At 43.3% G+C, this 26198-nt stretch overlaps 1 protein-coding gene across 1 annotated transcript in view; it reads left to right on the forward strand.

Moving 5' to 3' along the window:
* jade2 (jade family PHD finger 2) overlaps positions 1-26198 on the forward strand; it is a 218363-nt gene that overhangs the window by 61099 nt on the left and 131066 nt on the right. Inside the window, exons 4-5 of the mRNA XM_072445655.1 lie at positions 9027-9169; positions 17748-18569. Coding sequence (XP_072301756.1) covers positions 9027-9169; positions 17748-18569 — 965 coding nt within the window. The remainder of the gene's footprint in view (positions 1-9026; positions 9170-17747; positions 18570-26198) is intronic.

A 26198-nucleotide genomic window follows, 5' to 3' on the forward strand; every position in this document is an offset into this window, starting at 1 on the left:
GGAAAAGGCGGGTCTGGGTGCGATTGAACCAAACCAGGAAGTGGCCCACACTGAGGCCCCGCCCACTCCGAGCAGAGCTGCATCTTTGATCTGAAGCGTGTCTCGTCCACACGGAGCAGGTCCCAGAATGCACCACTGTCTTAAGATGACGACATCACAGCCCCAGCGTTGCATCAAATCTGCATAAAACACTGACATTTAACGGATGTTTGCTGCAGAATCCTGGCTCTTCCTCTGCACCACGAGGAATAAATAAATGAATACATAAATCCACCACATGAAGCTTTGTCGTGTGACGTTTGTCTCTTCTGTAGAGTTTACTTCCAGGCCTCACGTTCAGAATCTGCCACGTTTCTGTTCACATTTTTGCAACTTCTCTGCGTCGGCTCCACTTCATCTGGTATTCCAGTTTTGTCACAGCGCCACACACAGGCCGGTTAGATGTACTACACGCACATTTGATGTAGAGCTGGGTTGAAATAAGCGATTTTCCGATTTTTAATCGATTCGCATATTAATGACCGATTATCGATTCGTACGTCCAAAGATCGTTGTTTTTTTTGTTTTGTTTTTAAATTAAAATTCTTTTCTACATTTCCCTCAGTGAACTTCAATCTGCCTTCAAGAAAGATAATTCAGGACTCCTGGATTATCTTTCTTGAAGGTAGATTGACCCTTAACCTTTTCATCAGTCTTCCAGCCATCAGTAACTACCAATACTTGTAAGATTTGCGGTTTAATATTGATATAATACTAGTTTTAATATGTTGCTTCTCTACACAGTCATGAAGTGAAGGAAACGGTTCAAATACATTTTTCATTTTTAATAACATTAACCCCCGAATCGAATCGAAATCGGATGGGATCTGAGAAATCGGAAAAAAAAAACTATTTTGAAACGTAAAAATCGGAATTGAATCGATTCTTGAAATTTGAATTGAAACCCAGCTCTAATTTGATGAAAGTCTTCCGTGTTTAGGTGAGTCTTTTTTTGCCTCTGTGTGGATATGGCCTCATCAACACGCCCTGTGGAGACCGACAATATGACAAATGTGACAAACGGGAAAGAAAGCTTGAGCTGACTCAATTATGAGCGACAGATACGGGGAAAGTTACGCAGTGGACCTTTAAACTACACGTGAACTAAACTGAAATCAGTTCTTGTGATGAGGACTTTTTTCTTTTATTTATTCCATTTTGTCCACCATCTGATAAAGGTTGTAGTTAAAAATAAAACTGTAACCCACTTATTTCCAGTCAAATCAAACATTCTGGAAAAAAATAGGGTCAGTTTGTTCTTCAAAACCACAAATAATAATAAATACCAAAGAAATACAATAATAGGACTTTTGAATGGATTAAGTCCCTAAATACATTTGTGTGTGAAATCACCTTCAGATTAAAAAAAAAGAATGGTAAAAACCCAACAAAAGCTCAAACTAGTGTCTGTCCTCCCACACCAGCTTGACTCATTCATATAAGAAAACCTTGGCGTAATTTAAAATCTAGCGTTCTTCCGTGAAGAGCCGAGAGTTCACCAGCGACTTCAATTTGAAATGGGGCACGTTTTAGTCGGGCAACAATAGTCCATCTGCGAAAGTTGTGCAAATCTTTCAGCGCTGATTCGAGGTCAGTAAATGAATTTGTCGTCATTGAAATGTCAGCTCTACCGAATGTGTTGTTGTGTCCCGTTGCCGGGGACTTGCCGTTTCAATTTGCAAATCCAGATTCATCAAATTTGGAGATTTATCAAATTTAGACGAAGTTACTATTTCAGCTGATTCATGTTCAAACTGTTTCTGCCGTAAGAAAAACACCCGACAATCGATTCTGGAATAAAAGCAGAGTTTAGATACCAAATAAATGTGTTTTTGAATGTTTTTGAATGACAGCTCAAATCCCTTTTTCGTCCTTTGTTTTGTTTTTGCACATGAAATGCAGCTGTTTCCGCCCGTCGCTGATGGCGCCACTCTAACTTTATTATCTCCTTAAGGATCGCGTCGCTGCCGTGTTTGATTTGTCGCCGTCTTAACTTAAAAAACGAGGAAGCGCTCGCAACTAAATTGGGACTTACAGTTCATATTTCATCGTCGAACAGATTGATAATGATTTTCAAATTCCTGTTTATTCCTCGCAATAAAAAAAGGCTTGTTGTTTTTTGCAAAAGTACAATCAAAGTTATAATAAGCAGTAAAAAGCTTGCCCTTTAAAAAATGTGCAGTGTGATGGGATGAATTTGTGTTTGGACCAAAAAACCTGCTTTTGATGCGACTGAAACCCGTTTTCCCCCAAAACTGTACATAATGAATCTTAGATATAGTAATTAATTCAACTTATTTGACTCTCTACACGAAAAACTGACATAGTACGAATCACACAAATATGACATGGGAAATGTGTACGTTTTGTGTTTTTGATTAAAATACCTTTTCATCATTTAGGACGAATTCAGAAGGTTTCACTTCGGATTCATCTGTGTAAAATGATGTACAAAGCTCATATTCACAGGCATTTCACATTCTAAACATCAAGTCACTGTGTCCTTGTGCAGAGGGCTGAAGGTCACTATCTGTGTCCTTGGGCAGAGAGCTGAAGGTCACTATCTGTGTCCTTGTGCAGAGGGCTGAAGGTCACTATCTGTGTCCTTGTGCAGAGGGCTGAAGGTCACTATCTGTGTCCTTGGGCAGAGGGCTGAAGGTCACTATCTGTGTCCTTGTGCAGAGGGCTGAAGGTCACTATCTGTGTCCTTGTGCAGAGGGCTGAAGGTCACTATCTGTGTCCTTGTGCAGAGGGCTGAAGGTCACTATCTGTGTCCTTGTGCAGAGGGCTGAAGGTCACTATCTGTGTCCTTGTGCAGAGGGCTGAAGATCACTATCTGTGTCCTTGGGCAGAGAGCTGAAGGTCACTATCTGTGTCCTTGTGCAGAGGGCTGAAGGTCGCTATCTGTGTCCTTGGGCAGAGGGCTGAAGGTCACTATCTGTGTCCTTGTGCAGAGGGCTGAAGGTCACTAGCTGTGTCCTTGGGCAGAGGGCTGAAGGTCACTATCTGTGTCCTTGTGCAGAGGGCTGAAGGTCACTATTTGTGTCCTTGGGCAGAGAGCTGAAGGTCACTATCTGTGTCCTTGTGCAGAGGGCTGAAGGTCACTATCTGTGTCCTTGGGCAGAGAGCTGAAGGTCACTATCTGTGTCTTTGTGCAGAGGGCTGAAGGTCACTATCTGTGTCCTTGTGCAGAGGGCTGAAGGTCACTATCTGTGTCCTTGTGCAGAGGGCTGAAGGTCACTATCTGTGTCCTTGTGCAGAGGGCTGAAGGTCACTATCTGTGTCCTTGTGCAGAGAGCTGAAGGTCACTATCTGTGTCCTTGTGCAGAGGGCTGAAGGTCACTATCTGTGTCCTTGTGCAGAGGGCTGAAGGTCACTATCTGTGTCCTTGTGCAGAGGGCTGAAGGTCACTATCTGTGTCCTTGTGCAGAGAGCTGAAGGTCACTATCTGTGTCCTTGGGCAGAGAGCTGAAGGTCACTATCTGTGTCCTTGTGCAGAGGGCTGAAGGTCACTATCTGTGTCCTTGTGCAGAGGGCTGAAGGTCACTATCTGTGTCCTTGTGCAGAGGGCTGAAGGTCACTATCTGTGTCCTTGTGCAGAGAGCTGAAGGTCACTATCTGTGTCCTTGGGCAGAGAGCTGAAGGTCACTATCTGTGTCCTTGTGCAGAGGGCTGAAGGTCACTATCTGTGTCCTTGTGCAGAGGGCTGAAGGTCACTATCTGTGTCCTTGTGCAGAGGGCTGAAGGTCACTATCTGTGTCCTTGTGCAGAGAGCTGAAGGTCACTATCTGTGTCCTTGTGCAGAGGGCTGAAGGTCACTATCTGTGTCCTTGTGCAGAGGGCTGAAGGTCACTATCTGTGTCCTTGGGCAGAGGGCTGAAGGTCACTATCTGTGTCCTTGTGCAGAGAGCTGAAGGTCACTATCTGTGTCCTTGGGCAGAGAGCTGAAGGTCAGTATCTGTGTCCTTGTGCAGAGGGCTGAAGGTCACTATCTGTGTCCTTGTGCAGAGGGCTGAAGGTCACTATCTGTGTCCTTGTGCAGAGGGCTGAAGGTCACTATCTGTGTCCTTGTGCAGAGAGCTGAAGGTCACTATCTGTGTCCTTGGGCAGAGAGCTGAAGGTCACTATCTGTGTCCTTGTGCAGAGGGCTGAAGGTCACTATCTGTGTCCTTGTGCAGAGGGCTGAAGGTCACTATCTGTGTCCTTGTGCAGAGGGCTGAAGGTCACTATCTGTGTCCTTGTGCAGAGAGCTGAAGGTCACTATCTGTGTCCTTGTGCAGAGGGCTGAAGGTCACTATCTGTGTCCTTGTGCAGAGGGCTGAAGGTCACTATCTGTGTCCTTGGGCAGAGGGCTGAAGGTCACTATCTGTGTCCTTGTGCAGAGAGCTGAAGGTCACTATCTGTGTCCTTGTGCAGAGGGCTGAAGGTCACTATCTGTGTCCTTCTGCAGAGGGCTGAAGGTCACTATCTGTGTCCTCGTGCAGAGGGCTGAAGGTCACTATCTGTGTCCTTGTGCAGAGAGCTGAAGGTCACTATCTGTGTCCTCGTGCAGAGCCTAAGGTCACGAGCGTGTAAACCTTTATGCAAATTAAGGGTTCAAAATGCTTGAATATTTGGTGTTTCTTCGTCCTGTGACCTATGCAATACTTCAAAATTTGCATTCAAAAAGCATGAATCTTATGAACATTGTCAATGCTTCTAAATGCAGTTGTGCTTTGTATATTTTGTACTTGAACTCTGGTTTATTGTAGATGCGTCAATGGTTTTATTCTATATGCTGCCAATTTCTTTCTTTCTTTCTTGGAAAAGATCTCAGTGTGTTCATTTTATAATACATAAATAAACCATGATTAACCACCTGTGGTTATACACAATATGATACTTTCAATTGTATACAGTAATTGAAACATAATTATGACGGTAATTTGTTTCTTCTTGTCATATTCAATGTATTTATATCTACATTAAGATGATCCCTGCTCCATTGCTCGAAATAAATAAGTCATCTTCATTTTTAAAAATGTGCATAAAGAACAGAATGATCAAACCTTTTGTGAAAAACAGAATCTCATGAGATGCTTTTCCCTGAAGAAAATACATGTTTTTGTGATCTGATATTTGGTGATATTACCCACCTCTTGTACTGTGTGTACTGTGTGTACTGTGTGTACTGTGTGTACTGTGTGTACTGCGTGTACTGCGTGTACTGCGTGTACTGCGTGTACTGCGTGTACTGTGTGTACTGTGTGTACTGCGTGTACTGCGTGTACTGTGTGTACTGTGTAGTGTGTAGTGCCATGTGGAGGTGTGCGCAGACAGAGTGGATTAGAGAGCAGTGCGTCACCTTTGGCCCTTGTGTCCACCTTTCGCATCACCCGGAGGGACGCTGCATCCATCAGGGCTTTGACTTCTGTTAAAAAACTCCACCTCTTTCTCCATTTCTGTCTTTTCTCTTCTCATTTCTCCACTCTCTCCTTTTTTTCCTCACAACAGAACACACAACACAACAGAACACTCAACACAACACTCAACACAACAGAACACACCAAAGAACGCACAACACAACAGAACACACAACACAACAGAACACTCAACACAACAGAACACACCAAAGAACGCACAACACAACAGAACACACAACACAACAGAACACACCAAAGAACACACAACAGAACACACAACACAACAGAACACACAACACAACACTCAACACAACAGAACACACCAAAGAACGCACAACACAACAGAACACACCAAAGAACACACAACATAACACACAACACAACAGAACACACAACACAACACTCAACACAACAGAACACACCAAAGAACGCACAACACAACAGAACACACAACACAACAGAACACTCAACACAACAGAACACACCAAAGAACGCACAACACAACAGAACACACAACAGAACACATCAAAGAACACACAACAGAACACACAACACAACAGAACACACAACACAACAGAACACACCAAAGAACACACAACAGAACACACAACACAACAGAACACACAACTCAACAGAACACAACACAACAGAACACACAACAGAACACACAACTCAACAGAACACAACACAACAGAACACACAACACAAATTCTTCTGGTAATGAAAATGGTCTGAACTAGGTTTTGATTCGGCTAAAAAGTAGATTAATTTTATTCACATAAGTGTCACATGGGTGCGGCGGGTGCAGCGGGTGCAGCGGGTGCAGCGGGCGCGGCGGGTGTGGCGGTTGCAGCGGGTGCAGCGGTTGCGGCGGATGCGGCGGGTGTGGCGGTTGCAGCGGGTGCAGCGAATGTGGCGGTTGCGCCGGGTGCAGCGGATGTGGCGGTTGCGGCGGGTGCGGAGGATGTGGCGGTTGCGGCGGGTGCGGAGGATGTGGCGGTTGCAGCGGATGTGGCGGTTGCAGCGAGTGCAGTGGGTGCAGCGAGTGCGGCGGGTGTGGTGGTTGCAGCGGTTGCAGCGAGTGCGGCGGGTGCAGTGTACATATGATGGGGACAGTCGTTATTCCTGGTGCATCAGTGGAACTCAAAACATTCATAAGTGGACCTCTTCCAAACATCGACAGGAAGATGTCGCCTGCTTCAGCTGAACACATGGCTGTCCAAAGAGTGTGCACCTAGAGGACTGCACTCCTTGTCATCACCCCTGTCATCACCCCTGTCATCACCCCTGTCATCACCCCTGCCCCCAGTGCAGCCCTGGGTCCCCCCTACTACATCTACTCCCACTACAGAATCCTCACTCTCCATTTCATCTACACTTTCAGGCTCAACCATCATGAAAGTCTGATCAGGCATTAAGATGGTTCCACTCACTGGCAAGATGGAGTTCTGATGTCAACACTAAGGAAACTCTTCCAAAACTGACACACGCGTGTCAAGTCTCCTACTACACCAACGCAAAGTTCAATTCTTCTAACATTGGGAACTGTTGTGAACACTGAAGGGAAAAGTTTAGCAAACTGTGTTTTAGTTTTGCCAAGATTTTGGCACAGTTTGTTCCTGAATTCTCTCCTTCCATCTTCTCAAACCTTCAGGCCTTTCCACTGACTCCTGTGTGCGGCGCTCTGACACGGCCATGACTCAAAAGGCACATTAACCCGACAAGAGGAGCAGCATCTCCACGGCTCGCCCGCTAAACGCTGACCTCAGCAGACTCGCACACACGCCGACAGCCACGAGAAACATGGAACCAAATGAAAAGAGGCTGAATCCTCCTCTTCCTCCTCCTCCACTTCCTTGTCCTCCGCCTCCTCCTCGTCATCCTCTTCCTCCTCGTCCTCCCCCCCTCCTCGTCCTCCCCCTCATCCTCCTCGTCCTCCTCCTACTCTTCCTCCCCCTCGTCCTCTTCTTCCTCCTCCTCCTCCTCCAGCGCCGCAGCAGAAGGAGCAGTGGGAAGGGGACGAGGCAAGTTAATGGGGAAATGCTGGAGGAGGATCGACCGCTACAGCTCATAAAACACAAGTTAAAGAGGCACTATGTAACTTTTATGACGACCTGCTTGTCTGCGTGGGAATGGTGCCGCTTTACCTGATCTGTTTTCATAGTATGGCACGTAAAGGACACATAATCCACTTTTTCTGAAGCTTTTGACCCTGTTCTAACATTGTTCGCTCATCAAAAACATGCCTGGAGCTGTGTTTAGTCCATTCACACCTGTTTGAGGAGTCCTGTTTAGTCCTCGCATTAGTCCCCTTGCATCAAAAATTGAGCTCTGAGAATCTTGGTTGCCGTTTTCAAGTCCTGAAATCTTCTCCAGACTCGTTCTGAGCCGTCAAATCATGTTCATTACAACTGCAAGTTTACATTAGCACGTCGAGGGCAAGCTAGGTTTGCCTCTCTCCCCTTGGTCATTCCCTCTGCAGCCACTAGATGGCAGGCTTTCTCAATTGCTGCTGTGTGAAACTGATGATTTTTTCCAACAGGCTTGGATGAGTTGACAGTTTAGAGCTACATAAAAGTCTGCAATAGATGTTAAAGTGTTTCCTGGCCTTTAAAATCATGTCTTACGTGTGTGTTTATTACAAGACAAGACACTGCAGTTGATGGTTTGGCTGCTGCAGATGGGCAGCCTGTGATTGGCTGATGGTTTGGCTGCTGCAGATGGGCAGGCTGTGATTGGCTGATGGTTTGGCTGCTGCAGATGGGCAGGCTGTGATTGGCTGATGGTTTGGCTGCTGCAGATGGGCAGGCTGTGATGGGCTGATGGTTTGGCTGCTGCAGATGGGCAGGCTGTGATTGGCTGATGGTTTGGCTGCTGCAGATGGGCAGGCTGTGATTGGCTGATGGTTTGGCTGCTGCAGATGGGCAGGCTGTGATTGGCTGATGGTTTGGCTGCTGCAGATGGGCAGGCTGTGATTGACTGACAGAGACTGTCATGAAATACAGTTCATGGTTGAGTTTATGTTACAAAAATCAAAATATTTATTTTTGTCATTATGGCCCACTGTCTACGCAGATGGTCACAATCTGACATAAATTCATAATGTCTACTCTTTTCTAAATAAATAAAATATTCTGTGTGTGTGATTCAATTACACGAGATACTGTGACAAACTGAGACGCATTTATATATTCAGTGTTGGGAAGTAAGTAAACAAAAACACATATTCAGAATAGTAATTTTGAGTATTATTATATATTACTCTTTTATTTGGTGGTATTCAGGATAAAGTTTATTTCCTAAAATCTAATTAATACACTGTGTCACACAATTCAGCTTCAACTGCATGACATTTGAACAGAAAATAGAAAACACGGCTCTTTTGTTTGTCATATCCTTCTCTAATCATTGATGAATCATTTTAGGCTATAATACAATGAAAGTCATTGTGAAAGTATTCAGAAGTATTCAAAAGTTTCATACATTTTCAAAGTTCCTCCCAGCACTGGCTCTAGTCCAGTCGGGTTAAATGCAGTGGAAAATTGGGTGAAACACAAACTAAAGCGTCCGTTCTGTCGTCTGCAGGTTTTCCGTACGGACCTGATCACAGCCATGAAGCTCCCGGACTCGGCTCCTCTGGGTCTGGACGACTTCTATGTTCTGTCTGACCCCTGGAGGCAGGAGTGGGAGAAGGGCGTCCAAGTGCCGGCCAACGAGGAGGCCATCCCGTACTGCCAGCGCTGATACAAGTACTGCCAATACTCGTACTGCCAGCGCTGATACAAGTACTGCCAATACTCGTACTGCCAGCGCTGATACAAGTACTGCCAATACTCGTACTGCCAGCGCTGATACAAGTACTGCCAATACTCGTACTGCCAGCGCTGATACAAGTACTGCCAATACTCGTACTGCCAGCGCTGATACAAGTACTGCGAGAACTTGTACTGCCAGTGCTGATACACCTACTGCCAATACTCGTACTGCCAGCGCTGATACAACTACTGCAAATACTCGTACTGCCTGCGCTGATACAACTACTGCAAATACTCGTACTGCCAGCGCTGATACAACTACTGCAAATACTCGTACTGCCAGCGCTGATACAACTACTGCGAATACTTGTACTGCCAGCGCTGATACAACTACTGCAAATACTTGTACTGCCAGCGCTGATATAACTACTGCAAATACTTGTACTGCCAGCGCTGATATAACTACTGCAAATACTTGTACTGCCAGCGCTGATACACATACTGCAAATACTTGTACTGCCAGCGCTGATACACATACTGCAAATACTTGTACTGCCAGCGCTGATACGCCTACTGCAAATACTTGTACTGCCAGCGCTGATACAACTACTGCAAATACTTGTACTGCCAGCGCTGATACACATACTGCAAATACTTGTACTGCCAGCGCTGATACGCCTACTGCAAATACTCGTACTGCCAGGGCTGATACAACTACTGCAAATACTTGTACTGCCAGCGCTGATACAACTACTGCAAATACTTGTACTGCCAGCGCTGATAGTTGATATCCGCTCCAAATGTGTCTCTTTCCGTGTTTTTTTCTGCTGCTGTGTGACTAATTTACTGAACTGTGTTTTTTTCTGGTAATAATGGTTTTAAAAAAATGATTGTAATATTGTATTGCTCTTGTAAAAGGTGGTGTGAGGTAGAATAGAAAGCTGTCGTGTGGAGGAGAATTCTGCTTTTGCACCGAACATTATCTGAAAAAACAAAACAAAAATAAACTATGGTCAGGCCACATAATCTGACCACAAAACAAGAATGAATTAAATCTCCAGCTTGTTCACTCCATCCATGCCCTGTCCTTTCTGCAGCGGTTCACACATACCGCTCTTCGCTCTTCGCTCTTTGCTCTTTGCTCTTCGCTCTCCCTCGCGTCACGTTTCACCTCCTCTGACGCTGCGTTTGTGGAGTTTGTGTTGACAGCCTCAGACTTCCTCTCTCTCTGTGCCTGCCGTGGTCAGACACGAAGGAACTCTAGACCCGGGTGTGAACTGGAAAACATGTGCCCGCCTCGACCTTCTGTCCGGTGTTTAGGCCCGAGCTGCGTCAGGTTCATGCAAAGTGCAGCTCCAGCACGTTTCCCTTACAACTCTGTCCGCCGCGGAGGATCAGATGAGATTGACAAAGGATAACGTCTCATTTTTGGATTCTCCCGACCACAATAATCAGATAAGAGCTTTGCAGTCCACCAGAACCCTGCGAAAATGTGCCCGTAAATGTCTTGGTGATGTCCAGGCATCGCACAGAAAGTCATGGAATTATCAAGTTGACCTCAAAAGTGCAGGAACATCTCTTCAATCTCTTCTTTTAGTTTTTAGTCGTCTATTTTTGCGTCTAATCGTCTTATTTTAGACGATATATTATGTCATAAGAAGCTCAAGATTATGTCTTTGGGGCAGGTTTGCTACTGGGGTCTTGGCAGAACTGCACTGAGGGGAAAAGGAAAGTTTCCCCCTTTAACATTTCGAGAACTTCAAGAACTCGGCCTTTATTCTACTTTTTCTACTACGGCCTTTATTGCAAAAACGGTTAGAACTATTATGGCGCGTGGCAATGTGCCGCGGTCAACTCTTTTAAAATACAAATATGCTAATCAACATTTATACAAATATATAATACAAATTAAAAAATGGGCTATTCTGTGATAACATTTTTAATATTTTTTTGCAAAATTTCTAAACACTTTTATCTTAACTGCATTTTAATCCAGTGAGTCATCCGACCTGTAGGGGGCGCTTTAACACGGATCTCACGTTAAACGACAAACGGACCGGATTATTGCACGTTTCGCCGGTCGCGGTGCAGCTCCAGGTCACGTAACGGTTTATTTCAGAGCGGTATCGCCGCCGCGTCGCAGATCTGGCTCTACCGGCGTTTCCCTTCCACCGTCTGGCCTGCGATCGCTTTGACCGGCCCGAATGGAACTAATTAGCGGTTGCGTAACTTTGTGCTGCGTTTCAGGCAGTAAAAAAAAAAAAAAACTCTCTGACTCTGCTGCTCGGTGATGAAATCCAGCTTGGAAATAATGATAAACATTCACGGAACGCGAGCGGGGATCGGAGAGAAGATACGTTATTTATCGCCTCCTTTTGCCCCGTTGAAATCACAGGGACGTGCACGCATTTGAACCTGTTGTTTGGCTGAAAATACGGGCTATTAAAGTTGTCTTAAACTTGCAGAGACAAACGCTTTGACTCTGGCGTACGTGACTTTTGTGTGACTTACGGTTCACACTCCAAACGTGGTACTTTAAAGCGAATATCAGATTTATTTTTGAGCAGATTTGTCCGTCAGTCACACTTGTTGAACCCGCCCAGGAGCTTTTACTTTTGAGAGAAGAACTGCTGAACTAACGCCAGACTGACGTGTTCCAGAGCATGTTTGTAGAAGTCTAAACTACAGGGTTAAAGTGAGTCCTTTTCACACATGGAGACTCCCCCGTCTCCATGGTGCTTGACATGATCCTTCACTGTAGATCCTGATGCTTATTCTGCAGAGTTCTGCTCTTTTGACCCTCCAGACGGCCGAGTCTGAGGAGCTGAACATCATTCATCAGAGGACGCTTCTGACATGTGTGAACATGAAGTTATGATGCATGAATCAGGACGTGTCTCTTATTCTGTATAAACCTGTGACGCTTTGGCCCCTGGACCCGCCTACGGCCCAAAGTCACTGGGATAGGCCCCAGTCGCCCGAGATCTCAAACAAGTGGTAGAAGATTTATTAATTTAAATATAATATTTTTTTCAGCAGACACAAACTAATTCTGACTAATTCGGCTCGATTTTGCTCGTTTTGGTCTGAAAATGACATTTCCATGTCATTTTTTCTAATGAGGTAAATATGAAATGAGTTTTACACACGAGCCATAACAAATGCATGAATGCTGTAAAGTCTGTCTGTGATGAGTCAGCAGTGTTTTTGTGCAATGATTTTCAGCTCTGACTTTTTAATAACTGACAATAAGAATTGTGCCTCCTAAAGACGACATTTCTCCGTTTCTTGATTTGCTTTAATTATTTCAGACACTTTATTTCCAGGTGAACACGTGTTGAATTATGACACCAATATCGAAATAATCAATATTATATTGAATATTGTTAAATAAAAAACTTTATGTGAGAAGCAGTGCATTATGGGGGTTTGGTCACATAACACTGAAAGTGATGATGTCATTTCCAATCGTTTTAAAGGTGCATTATGTAATGTTCCACAGTATAGCATTAGATGTATAAACATCTTGCATTTTCTCAATTACAGCACATTTTTTATTGCTAGAAAATAGTTGGCCCTGCATCTGCTTGTCTCCATGGAGATCTGTTTAATGCCGCACTGTGGAACACTGTGGAACCTGTTTACAAGTCTGGACTCGGCTAAACTCTTGTAATGTGACGTTTGAGCGTCTGTTCTTCATCTTTGTCTTTTAAACGTTCTGGACGAGACTTCAAAACACGCTTTAACGTCACATCCATTGTTTGAGCGACGCAGCGCTCGCCGTCTGCGTCACGCCGACAAAGGCGCTCGCTTCTTCAACCTGGCGTTTCAATAGGCCCGCATCAAACCTCCTCGAAGTGTTGCAGTTTTCCCCCAGCTCCTGAATAAACATGACACTTAATGCTTTCTCCAGCTCTCAGACGCTATTCAAGCCTCAGTGACGGAGGGAAACCAGACGAGTTGGAGGTAAAACTGATTTGACAAAAGAACTGGGAGGAATTTAGATTTGCTTCAGCTGTTTTCTGATCCCAAAAGAGTCGTTTATAAGTACTTTTAGTCACACCATGTGCACAGTTTTATGGAAGGAAATATACAGTCAAGCAAAATTGATGTTGTGACGATGTGCAAGGTTAAGTATGAGTTTGTGCGTGTTTAAAAAGCAACAACCGCCAAAGAGCTGATTATGTCTGGATGAAAAACAAAAACGTCTATACCAAGATTATAGTTTTCAGTCATTTCTTTACTCATTCATTCAAGGAGCAATTTCTCTGCTTTTAAGTGTGAATACAGATAATAATAATAGTCTATATAAGAGATGACACTTTATTATTGCTTCCCATCTGGTGCACGCAGTTGAACGATGTCTTATTTTACAGCTAAGCAACAAAGTAGAACATGTATAAAGTAATAAAGTTTACGGGTGTCTGAACTTTCTGCTCAGAAGCAGCAGGAGCTGGACTTTTCCCTCTTTATCACGGTATGATTTAACAATGATTTGACACGCTGCTCATCCTAAATGGTCTGAGCCCTGTCAAACTGTGGGAAAACATGCCCTGCTGTTTATTTTATTTATTCTATTTTATTTATTTTCAATTTAATTTTATTTATTTTCAATTTAATTTTATTTATTTTCAATTTTATTTTATTTATTTTCAATTTTATTTTATTTTAAATTAATTGTGTTTGATTTGATTTAATTTTGTTGAATTTAATTTAATTTTGTTGAATTTAATTTAATTTTGTTTGTTGTTTTAAATGGTATCGTATTGTATTGTATTGTATATATATATATTTATTTTGTATTTATTTTTAGCTGCTCGTTCTGCTCCTGACCCCCGTGGGTTCTGCTCCTGACCCTTGATTGCCCCACGGGTGCTGCTCCTGACCCCCCATTGGCCCGTGGGTGCTGCTCCTGACCCTTGATTGCCCCACGGGTGCTGCTCCTGACCCCTGATTGCCCCACGGGTGCTGCCCCTGACCCCTGATTGCCCCACGGGTGCTGCCCCTGACCCCCGATTGGCCCCGTGACATTGAAAATCCATAAATGAAGTGATATTAATCAAGGTAACGAGCCGTTAAGTGACTGGTCTTAACGTTCTGGGGTTAAACTGACGCAGCGTTGAACTATGGACCGGCTCCTCGCAAATCCAGCACCACAAATCTCTCCTCTTATTAGCCGGAGTCAAAGGGGGCATCCAAACCGCCAGCGCGCTTTGAGAAATTGAGAGGCAATTTTCTTTTCCCCCTTAAGTATAGGCTTCGCGTCCAACCTGGAACATGAACCGCGATCACGCCGCGCGGGTCGTCAAATGTAATGCCGTGTTTGCGAGCGGATCATCTCTCGTCTGTCGAGCGGCCGCTTGACGTGAGCCGCGGTGAACCGTGTTATCCCTGTGGGCGCGGCCAAGTCACGAGTGCTTCTTGCGTTGTTAGCGTATTAGCATCTCGTCGAAAACATGCCTAAAGTCGTTAAAGCCAGTCTTGTCTTAGAAGTATAGACCGAGGTGATCTTTTCATTGCAGCTTAGGCTAATTTAAAGGGGATGTTGTTTTGTTTGTTTTTTCTGTAATAAAGTGAAATATGTTAGCGCTGTTAGCATGCTAGTTGTTGTTAGCTTTACCGTACTCATTGTGGTGAATTATTAGGTTGATTATCTGGACGCTGAAAACTGTTAAAAATGAACAAAACTTTCACATTTGAAGACGTTACAAATCTTGTCGAGCGCCTTTAAACTTTTCTATTTTACCGTTATTCAATTTTAGGCGTTTACAAGATTATATTGCTCCAAAAACGGGATTGTTCTCTCCACGGAGCTGACCTGTAACTTGGCCTGGTTGCGTCACCTGCTCGTCTCTGACTGCACTCCACAGACAGCTCTAAACACAGACAGCTCTAAACACAGACAGCTCTAAACACAGACAGCTCTAAACGGCTCTAAACACAGACAGCTCTAAACACAGACAGCTCTAAACACAGACGGCTCTAAACACAGACAGCTCTAAACGGCTCTAAACACGGACAGCTCTAAACACAGACAGCTCTAAACGGCTCTAAACACAGACAGCTCTAAACGGCTCTAAACACGGACAGCTCTAAACACAGACGGCTCTAAACACAGACAGCTCTAAACACAGACAGCTCTAAACGGCTCTAAACACAGACAGCTCTAAACACAGACGGCTCTAAACACAGACAGCTCTAAACACAGACGGCTCTAAACACAGACGGCTCTAAACACAGACAGCTCTAAACGGCTCTAAACACAGACAGCTCTAAACACAGACGGCTCTAAACACAGACAGCTCTAAACGGCTCTAAACACAGACAGCTCTAAACACAGACGGCTCTAAACACAGACAGCTCTAAACGGCTCTAAACACAGACAGCTCTAAACACAGACAGCTCTAAACACAGACGGCTCTAAACACAGACAGCTCTAAACGGCTCTAAACACGGACAGCTCTAAACACAGACAGCTCTAAACGGCTCTAAACACAGACAGCTCTAAACGGCTCTAAACACGGACAGCTCTAAACACAGACGGCTCTAAACACAGACAGCTCTAAACACAGACAGCTCTAAACGGCTCTAAACACAGACAGCTCTAAACACAGACGGCTCTAAACACAGACAGCTCTAAACGGCTCTAAACACGGACAGCTCTAAACACAGACAGCTCTAAACACAGACGGCTCTAAACACAGACGGCTCTAAACACAGACAGCTCTAAACGGCTCTAAACACAGACAGCTCTAAACACAGACGGCTCTAAACACAGACAGCTCTAAACGGCTCTAAACACAGACAGCTCTAAACACAGACGGCTCTAAACACAGACAGCTCTAAACGGCTCTAAACACAGACAGCTCTAAACACAGACGGCTCTAAACACAGACAGCTCTAAACAGCTCTAAACACGGACAGCTCTAAACACAGACAGCTCTAAACACAGACGGCTCTAAACACAGACAGCTCTAAACGGCTCTAAACACGGACAGCTCTAAACACGGACGGCTCTAAACACACTGCTCCTCGTGGACCTGCGTGATCGATCGGAGCGACACATTATCAATACGTTTAAGTGTCTTCTCTGTGTTCAAAGAGAGACTAAATACTTTATCGCCCTTTTAAAGTGACACACAAATCCACTACTGCCACTGCTACTTTGGATACTGCTACTTAGGGCTGTACACGGTCGGGAAGTTTCTAAGTTGAAGCATTTCCACGGGAATGATCAGGAGTTTATTCATCGACCTCTCAGGTGTTCAGGTGGTCTCAAACGCCCCCAAACCAATGAAGAAGATCACATCGGGAATCAGAGTCAGAACAGTTTATTGCCATTATCATTGAACACGGTTCGGCGTTAAGGTGCAACATAAAGCAATTAATAATAAAATAATTATAATATTAACAGACTCTTAAAACAAATCATAGTTTGTCAGAAGTCTAAACATGTTTTTGTATAGTTCACGTAATTAATGGAACCTCATTAATTGAGTGGGTTGTTGTGGTTATATTTCTCATTGAAACGTGTCACCATCAAATCACCTATAAAAGGTCAGTGACTGTCATTTTGCGGCAGAAAATAAGCAATTTATTATGACAGAACCTTTCAATAATGACCACTATGACCATTAATGAATATGGATGTCACTAAAGCTGCTTCTACTATAACCACTACTACTGTGTGTTTACACATGCGAGCTGGGTCAAGGCGAGTTCTGGCGTTGGTTCAAGGCGACTTAGCTCAAGACGACTTGGGTCAAGGCGACAAAACTATTGTGCCATAGCAATAGAAAATGTTATTTGTTTTAAGATTGAAGACATTTTGCCGCTCATCCAAGCAGCTTCTGCAGTTCACCTGACACTCAGAACAGTATTGGAGGTCTAAGGTACAATTTATCACCAATTTACGGCGCCATCCTCAGGCCTAAACCAAAACAATGACCCGGGCGTGACTAATTATGTAAAATATGACTCAAGTAACGTAGAGTAGATTCATAGACTTAACTAACGACAGATACTCCTGACCGTGTACTCGTTAGCTTCAGACAGATATAAAGCAGAGATTTACTAGAACCCAGTCAGAAGAACGGAAGAAGATACACTAACCATTACTTCTACTGTTATTACTAGTACTTTTATCTCTGCTGCTTCTGCTGCTACTATTTCTAAACACACTTCCACTAAAACTAATACTGATACTAATAAAATTCTACTACTTCTAAAGCTACTGCTACTAAATCTACTACTACTTCGACTACTTCTAAAGCTACTGCTACTAAATCTACCACTACTTCGACTACTTCTAAAGCTACTGCTACTAAATCTACCACTACTTCGACTACTTCTGAAGCTACTGCTACTAAATCTACTACTACTTCGACTACTTCTAAAGCTACTGCTACTAAATCTACTACTACTTCGACTACTTCTAAAGCTACTGCTACTAAATCTACTACTACTTCGACTACTTCTAAAGCTACTTCTATAACTATACGTTCACAGGTTAGTTTGGTAAATGTGTGGCTCAGGTGCCTCCCTTTTACAGAAACACTCACTCAGAAAACTATTACTACAACTGTTGGCTGACCAGTATCTTTGTGCCCCTGCCTGTGCCCCTGCCTGTGCCCCTGCCTGTGCCCTTGCCTGTGCCCCTGCCTGTGCCCTTGCCTGTGCCCCTGCCTGTGCCCCTGCCTGTGCCCCTGCCTGTGCCCTTGCCTGTGCCCCTGCCTGTGCCCTTGCCTGTGCCCCTGCCTGTGCCCCTGCCTGTGCCCCTGCCTGTGCCCTTGCCTGTGCCCCTTCCTGTGCCCTTGCCTGTGCCCCTGCCTGTGCCCCTGCCTGTGCCCCTGCCTGTGCCCGTGCCCCTGCCTGTGCCCGTGCCCCTGCCTGTGCCCGTGTCTGCCTGTGCCCCTGCCTGTGCCCTTGCCTGTGCCCCTGCCTGTGCCTGTGCCCCTGCCTGTGCCCGTGCCCCTGCCTGTGCCCGTGCCCCTGCCTGTGCCCGTGCCCCTGCCTGTGCCCGTGTCTGCCTGTGCCCCTGCCTGTGCGCCTGCCTGTGCCCCTGCCTGTGCCCTTGCCTGTGCCCATGCCCCTGCCTGTGCCCCTGCCTGTGCCTCTGCCTGTGCGCCTGCCTGTGCCTGTGCCTGTGCCCGTGCCCCTGCCTGTGCCTGTGCCCGTGCCCCTGCCTGTGCCTCTGCCTGTGCGCCTGCCTGTGCCCCTGCCTGTGCCCTTGCCTGTGCCCCTGCCTGTGCGCCTGCCTGTGCCTGTGCCTGTGCCCGTGCCCCTGCCTGTGCCTGTGCCTGTGCCCGTGCCCCTGCCTGTGCCTGTGCCTGTGCCTGTGCCCGTGCCCCTGCCTGTGCCTGTGTCTGCCTGGGTGGTTGACCTGTGGCCGTCTGGCAAAACAACCAGACGTCCTCAATTACACAATGGTCTAAAGTGGTTGAACAAAAATAAGAAAGTTAACATATTTTCTTCCCAAATCTGCAGAAATGTGGTCGGCTGCACTGAGCTACTGTTGACTTAAATAAGGTTAACAAGTTTAGACAAGCTTGCCACAAGTTCAGCCTGTAATGTATTCTGCTGTGGTCTGAATACACTAAACGTGTAATCTTGCACAGTATGAGTTCTATGCACATTTATCATCACTAATTTGATGTTTTGTGTTAGTATTTATTTCTTAACGCTCTGGTGCATGAACAGAAATCTGTTGTTATACGGACACTGCCGTAAACCCATAAAAAGAGTTACATTTAGACAGATTCTGAACGTATCCTGTGCTCTGCTGTTAAAGACATTTAACACAATTACATCTGGAGCAGTTACAGAGCCTTAAGCTGCAGACGGAGACACATCCAAGTGTTTGTCCTGTTTGTGTTCAGGCCATGACTCAGGTTCAGCTCCTTCTCCTTAAAATCCCAGTCTCAATGAGCTGCAGAGGCCGCACTAGCTCTGACTCATGATTGGTGCAGGAGCCGGGCTTTAGGTGACCTTAGCTCAGAGAGAGGACAAAGCACAGGTTTAAACACACTGAATTTCAGCTTTGAAACTGGCAACGCAAATGACTCACGTGAGGCTCACTCTGCTTTCTGATCGGGAAAACCAAACAAAAGTCCCTCATGTCCAATGTTTGTTTAACTAAGAATCAATTAGAACTACAATTACTATTAAGTTAAAGCTATATTTGATTTGAACATGTTGATCTTGTATCTGTATAAATATAAATTGTACATAGAGTTTTTTTAAATAAGTGGTAAAAAAGCAAAAGTAAAAGTAAAAGAAAAAGTTAAGTTATAAAGATATGTACAAGTAGACAAGAAAAAAGCTAAATGAATTGAATATATCTAAATCTATCAAGACTATTATACAAGAGGTGAGATACGGAGATGCAGTGGTGACTTTTCCATGACACAAGGTTATCGCCTACATAAAGGTGAGTTGTTGTATGAATCAAGTGCTGTATCATTCTGTAAAGCATCCTTGCCGTGAGGCGAGCCACCGTGCTGCCAAATTAACCACTCTGATGTAGATTCATGACTCTGCGAGCGCTCCCTCCTTGACCCCGAACACTCCGCTCAGCTGCCAGGCGATATAGGCTTACTCGGACTTGGACTCGGCAGGCGGATGACTCACTGGCTCGACCACAATGATGCCGGGGACCGCGCGCTCGGGGTTTGGCCCGGTTTGTTTGGCCGCTGGGGGAAAACGCAGCCGCCGCCAAGTCCACCATGTTTCAGCTTCACTGAGCGTTTCACAGTTTTGATCAAATTGACCTTTATCCACACAATCATGACGTTAATTAGTAAAACATGCACTTTGTGAACTCACAATAAAACGAATAGTAGCAATAATACAGTGACACTATTATGGTTGGCGTAAAAGTAGTGGCAGTAGAGATGTGTGACTCAGAATCAGAAAAAAGGTTTAGTCTTGGAATAGGCTCAAAATCAGAACTAGTGCAACCACCTAATAATTGTATCGAAAGTACTCCTATTTTTGGAAGAAAATTACATTCTATTGTCAAAATCTGCATTGGATATTAAGTTTTAGAATCAAAGTAGCTAATAGTGGTTGCATCCAACACTCTGGAAGTGACTGGACATTTTTGGATTTGTTTCCTGCTCTCTCTGGTCACATTAATAAATTATAATAAATAACTATATATTTATTATTTATAGAAATAATTGTTATTTTAATGAACTACAAATAGATAAATGATGCCCAATTGTAACGCGTTTCCCAATCAATATTACGGTGCCCCTAGTGCTTCACAAGCACATTACAATTACAAAGCCTATATCTATTTTTAAGTGGCACACAATGCAGCCAAAAAATGAAACCCATTTATCTGAATAGTGCATGATGAGTACTATATTGATTACTGGTATTGGAAACGTTTACTGTATTCGAAAGCAAAGAAATATACTTGGCAATGGCTTAAGAAGAGACGCAATTGGTAAATAAAACATATAAAAACATGAGACGCAATTGGTAAATAAAACAGAGACGCAATTGGAAAATAAAACATATAAAAATAAAACATATAAAAACATGCTTTTGTTGGTTTTAGTCAATCAGTAATGGCCAGAACAGTATCATTAAACCTTTACTTGGCTGGCGTCAAAAAACTGGAGGGTGAAACTCATGACTAGACCTTGATGCCGTAGAAGGTGCCCAAAAACGTCTTTAGGCCCCGGAGGGTTTAAGCTCTGTACTATTGCCCTGATATTGGACAAATCCTTTTACCTCGATTTTGGTCGGTAAAAACTCTACCTGTAACTGTACATTTGTGTCCGTTCCTCTGTCGTTCTCTCTCCTTCAGCCTGGAGCCTTGTGCTGACAGGTCCCATTGACTTTAACAACGTCGCGAGGGAATCTCCGCTGCTCTGTGCCCGTGGACGAGCCTCTGTTTTGGGTTTCTCGGTCCCCTCTGCTGCCCTCTGGTCCTGGACGCTCGGGGCATTATACAGGCCGAAAAAACACTTTACAAGGTTTTTTGTCTGCCTCGCTTTACTGCTAAAAAACAACTGCTGTTTCTAAATACACTCACAATCGCCCGACTTATTATTGTTCTCAAATTCTCGTCATTACGCCACTAGCTAAAGGCAAAAACATACTACAGGATAATTTGTCGTTTTTACTCGATGTCTCATTTTACCACCCAGTCGCAGTGAATCCAGGTTAAAGTGTTTAAAACGTGAGGAAAAACAACATAAGAAATGTAAAATAAAGCAGCAGTAGCCTCAGTTAAAAATAAATCTGTTCATTTCATGTGTTCCAACTCCTGCTGTGTTTATGATGTCCACAGCACAGGAGGCAAAATATTTTTTTTAAAAACACACTTCAGAATCAGCATCAGAAAAACTTTTATTGTCAGTGAAAAAAAAATTGCAAATCAGAAACTTGCCAAGATAAAAAATATACATCGGTCCAAAGTGACATCACACACTCATCCTGAGAACGAAAGCCGCGTTGACACTGTGGTGAGTTTAATCAAAAAGTATCAGAACAAATCATTTTGTCTCTTCTGTGACATCCCCAAAGACGTTTGTCCAGAACTGTGACTGTGTCAGGAGGGACCAGTGGACTTACAGAGATCACTCCAGACTGATGCTGAGCTGTTTGTTTCAGCTCGTTAGCAGCTAAAGCTAATGCTTGTTTACACATTATTGGGTGGTTATGCAAATAAACGTTAGCCTACTTGCAGACAGTTTTAATGAGACTAATTTCCAACTGTCCAGGTGTTATATTTTAGCATCAGACACAAAGTTAGCACACTCATTTGTACACAAATTCTATCATTTGTGAACTGACCCGAATACTTCTGCGCTTTAGGAGGTACAGTCCTGGAGATTGAGCACATTTCTTGGATCGGTGAAGCTGCTGCTTGTGTTAGCTACAGTAAACACAACACTATTTCCTGTGTTAGCTACAGTAAACACAGCACTATTTCCTGTGTTAGCTATAGTAAACACAACACTATTTGCTGTGTTAGCTACAGTAAACACAGCACTATTCCCTGTGTTAGCTATAGTAAACACAACACTATTTGCTGTGTTAGCTACAGTAAACACAGCACTATTCCCTGTGTTAGCTACAGTAAACACAGCACTATTTCCTGTGTTAGCTACAGTAAACACAGCACTATTCCCTGTGTTAGCTACAGTAAACACAACACTATTTGCTGTGTTAGCTACAGTAAACACAGCACTATTCCCTGTGTTAGCTACAGTAAACACAACACTATTTCCTGTGTTAGCTACAGTAAACACAACACTATTTCCTGTGTTAGCTACAGTAAACACAGCACTATTTCCTGTGTTAGCTATAGTAAACACAACACTATTTGCTGTGTTAGCTACAGTAAACACAGCACTATTCCCTGTGTTAGCTACAGTAAACACAGCACTATTTCCTGTGTTAGCTACAGTAAACACAACACTATTTCCTGTGTTAGCTACAGTAAACACAGCACTATTTCCTGTGTTAGCTACAGTAAACTCAACACTATTTCCTGTGTTAGCTACAGTAAACACAGCACTATTTCCTGTGTTAGCTACAGTAAACACAACACTATTTCCTGTGTTAGCTACAGTAAACACAGCACTATTCCCTGTGTTAGCTACAGTAAACACAGCACTATTCCCTGTGTTAGCTACAGTAAACACAACACTATTTCCTGTGTTAGCTACAGTAAACACAGCACTATTTCCTGTGTTAGCTACAGTAAACACAACACTATTTCCTGTGTTAGCTACAGTAAACACAACACTATTTCCTGTGTTAGCTACAGTAAACGCAGCACTATTCCCTGTGTTAGCTACAGTAAACGCAGCACTATTTCCTGTGTTAGCTACAGTAAACGCAACACTATTTCCTGTGTTAGCTACAGTAAACACAGCACTATTTCCTGTGTTAGCTACAGTAAACACAACACTATTTCCTGTGTTAGCGACAGTAAACACCACAATATTCCCTGTGTTAGCTACAATAAACCTGACACTTTTTCCTGTGTTAGCGACAGTAAACACCACAATATTCCCTGTGTTAGCTACAGTAAACCTGACACTTTTTCCTGTGTTAGCTACAGTAAACACGACACTATTTCCCGTGTTAGCTACAGTAAACCCATCATTTTTTTCTGTGTTATCTACAGTAAACACAACACTATTCCCTGTGTTAGCTACAGTAAACACAACACTATTCCCTGTGTTAGCTACAGTAAACACAACACTATTTCCTATGTTAGCTACAGTAAACACAGCACTATTCCCTGTGTTAGCTACAGTAAACCCAACACTTTTTCCTGTGTTAGCAACAGTAAACCTGACACTTTTTCCTGTGTTAGCTACAGTAAACATAACACTAGAGCTGGGTTTCGATTCAAATTTCAAGAATCGATTCGATTCCGATTTTTACGTTTCAAAATCGATTTTTTCCAATTTTCTTAGATTCCATCCGATTTTATCCGATTTCGATCTCATTTCCGATACGATCCGATTTCGATTCAATCCGGGGGTTAATGTTATTAAAAATGAAAAATGTATTTGAACCGTTTCCTTCACTTCATGACTGTGTAGAGAAGCAACATATTAAAACTAGTATTATATCAATATTAAACAGCAAATCTTACAAGTTACTGATGACTGGAAGACTGATGAAAAGGTTAAGGGTCAATCTACCTTCAAGAAAGATAATCCAGGAGTCCTGAATTATCTTTCTTGAAGGTAGATTGAAGTTCACTGAGGGAAATGTAGAAAATAATTTTAATTTAAAAAATAAATAAACAAATCGATCTTTGGACGTACGAATCGATAATCGGTCGATTAAAAATCGGAAAATCGATTTTTTCAACCCAGCTCTACACAACACTATTCCCTGTGTTAGCTACAGTAAACATGACACTATTTCCTGTGTTAGTTATAGTAAACACAACACTATTGCCTGTCATCTACCACCAGCTTTCTATGCAAAATATTTTTCTCATCCATCTTTTACGAAGAGACAATAGCATGGTTTTGACTTGTATCTGAACTAAGAGTGCAGTGAGAACACATCAGCATCTCAAACGGGAAACAGCTGATGCTAGGTGTGCTAGCTTTGTTTGTTTTAGTGCGCGGTCTCTTCTCTGTCGTTCCAAGTTTAAAGGGGATGTACCCAATTTTTTACTCGTATAAAGTTGAATGTTTTTAGTCCCAGCAAATTGGGAGAAAATGGGACCGCTCTGTTCTGTCTGCATCTAATTATAGAGCATGTAATTCTCCACAAAGCAGGGAGTGCGCTGTTAGCATGCTAATGGTGATTAGCTTTACCGTGACAGCAAAACTCGCACTAGTTTTTCAAATTTGTGAATCATCTGGATAATAGGAATGTGTTAAGTGAGCAATCATGTTAACTGCGGCATCGCTTTTAAATAATCAAGTCGTTTTTTAAGTTTTAAGACAGTACAGACTCTTTAAGGCTGAAAAATCCTGTAGCGTGTTCAGCGCCTTTCCTCTGTTTCACATTGCGCCCTCGGCTGGCAAAACAAATCTGGAGTGGCTTTTTAATTGTTTTTGTGTGTAATACTTTGACGAATTTGTCCGGTAAATAGCTTCAAAAAGGCTGAAAATGAGAATAATAGGACTCTTGGCAAATATGGTAGACTTTCTGTTTTGTGTAGCCTTTGTGCCCCGTGCCTTTGTCTGCAGAGGAGGAAATTTTTCATGCAAACGCTGCCAGACTTTTCCATCACCAAAAGCAGCATTATTTATGGTTAAAGTCGGGCTCGGGTTCCTCTCCAGGTTTGACTGATGGACTGTGCTCTCAAATCCGCTGACGTCTAGGTTTTCTTCTGTTTGGCTTTTTAAAGTTCTTAAGAAAACTTGGCTATTCGACTTAAATGTTAGAGGTTTGCACTTTCAGCAGACGACACTTTAAAACGTTGTTGTTTGTTGGGACTATGCAACGAACCTTAGCAGTGATAAACAATGTAGCGCAGTACAATTACGTTTATAACGCAGTGGAATGGAAGGAAAATGCCTTGGACTCGAGTGTTGACACTGTTACTCAATCCTTTTAAAACAGGTCAAATTGAAAAAAAGTATACCGTTAAGAAGATTTTAGGGCAATACTGACGAAATGAATAGTTTATATTGTTATGGATTCTTAATTCAGATTGCTGTCCATCAGGCGTGTGCTGAAATGTTACTGTCTTGATTTAGGTTCGTTGAAAAAGTGTTTGTAACTGAATACGTGCAAAAAATATATCCTTATTCTTTGGAATCTTTTACAGCTTAATGACAGTTTTGATATCATTAATTGCTAAAGCAAAATACTACATAATAATAAGATAAACCTCCCCACTACTTCAAAGAAAATACTTTTAGGTTTCATACCGTGAACATTAAGTCTTATTTTAAAGGTGCATTTTTCTGACATGATTTTCTATTTTCGGACCGGATAATTTGTTGTTTGCAAATGAAATGATGTCAGCTGAATATTTGCAGTTTGAGCGATTTACTAGTTGCGACGATTCAGATTTTGATATAAGATAGGATAAGATAAGATAAGATATTCCTTTATTGTCCCACATGGGGAAATTTCATTGGTGCAACGCAGGAAGATACAGAGGTAGATACAGAAGAAAAGAACAGATCATTTATAGGAAGTTTGAAAAACACTTTCAGTAGAAGATCTCCTATAAACAAAAACTCCCATAGACAAATAAATACATAAATACCATTGCATGTGATCACGACAGTAATTGCACATGAATATGTGTCACGACAGCACATAGATTGCACATGAATTTCACAGTAATTGCACATATGACGGAATTGCACACCAGTATTAGGTTAAGTCAGTATTGCGAGTGTTCAGGACTAACAGTGTTTGTTATAAAGTCTGACAGCAGCAGGAAGGAAAGACCTGCGAAACGTCTCCTTCACACAGCGAGGGTGGATCAGTCTCTCACTGAAGCTGCTCTCCAGAGCGGACAGAGTGTCCTGCAGGGGGTGAGATATAT

Source organism: Eucyclogobius newberryi, unplaced genomic scaffold (assembly GCF_026437365.1).
Source record: "Eucyclogobius newberryi isolate DKJ021-1_F unplaced genomic scaffold, fEucNew1.0.hap1 SCAF_15, whole genome shotgun sequence".
Taxonomy (NCBI): Eukaryota; Metazoa; Chordata; class Actinopteri; order Gobiiformes; family Gobiidae; genus Eucyclogobius; species Eucyclogobius newberryi.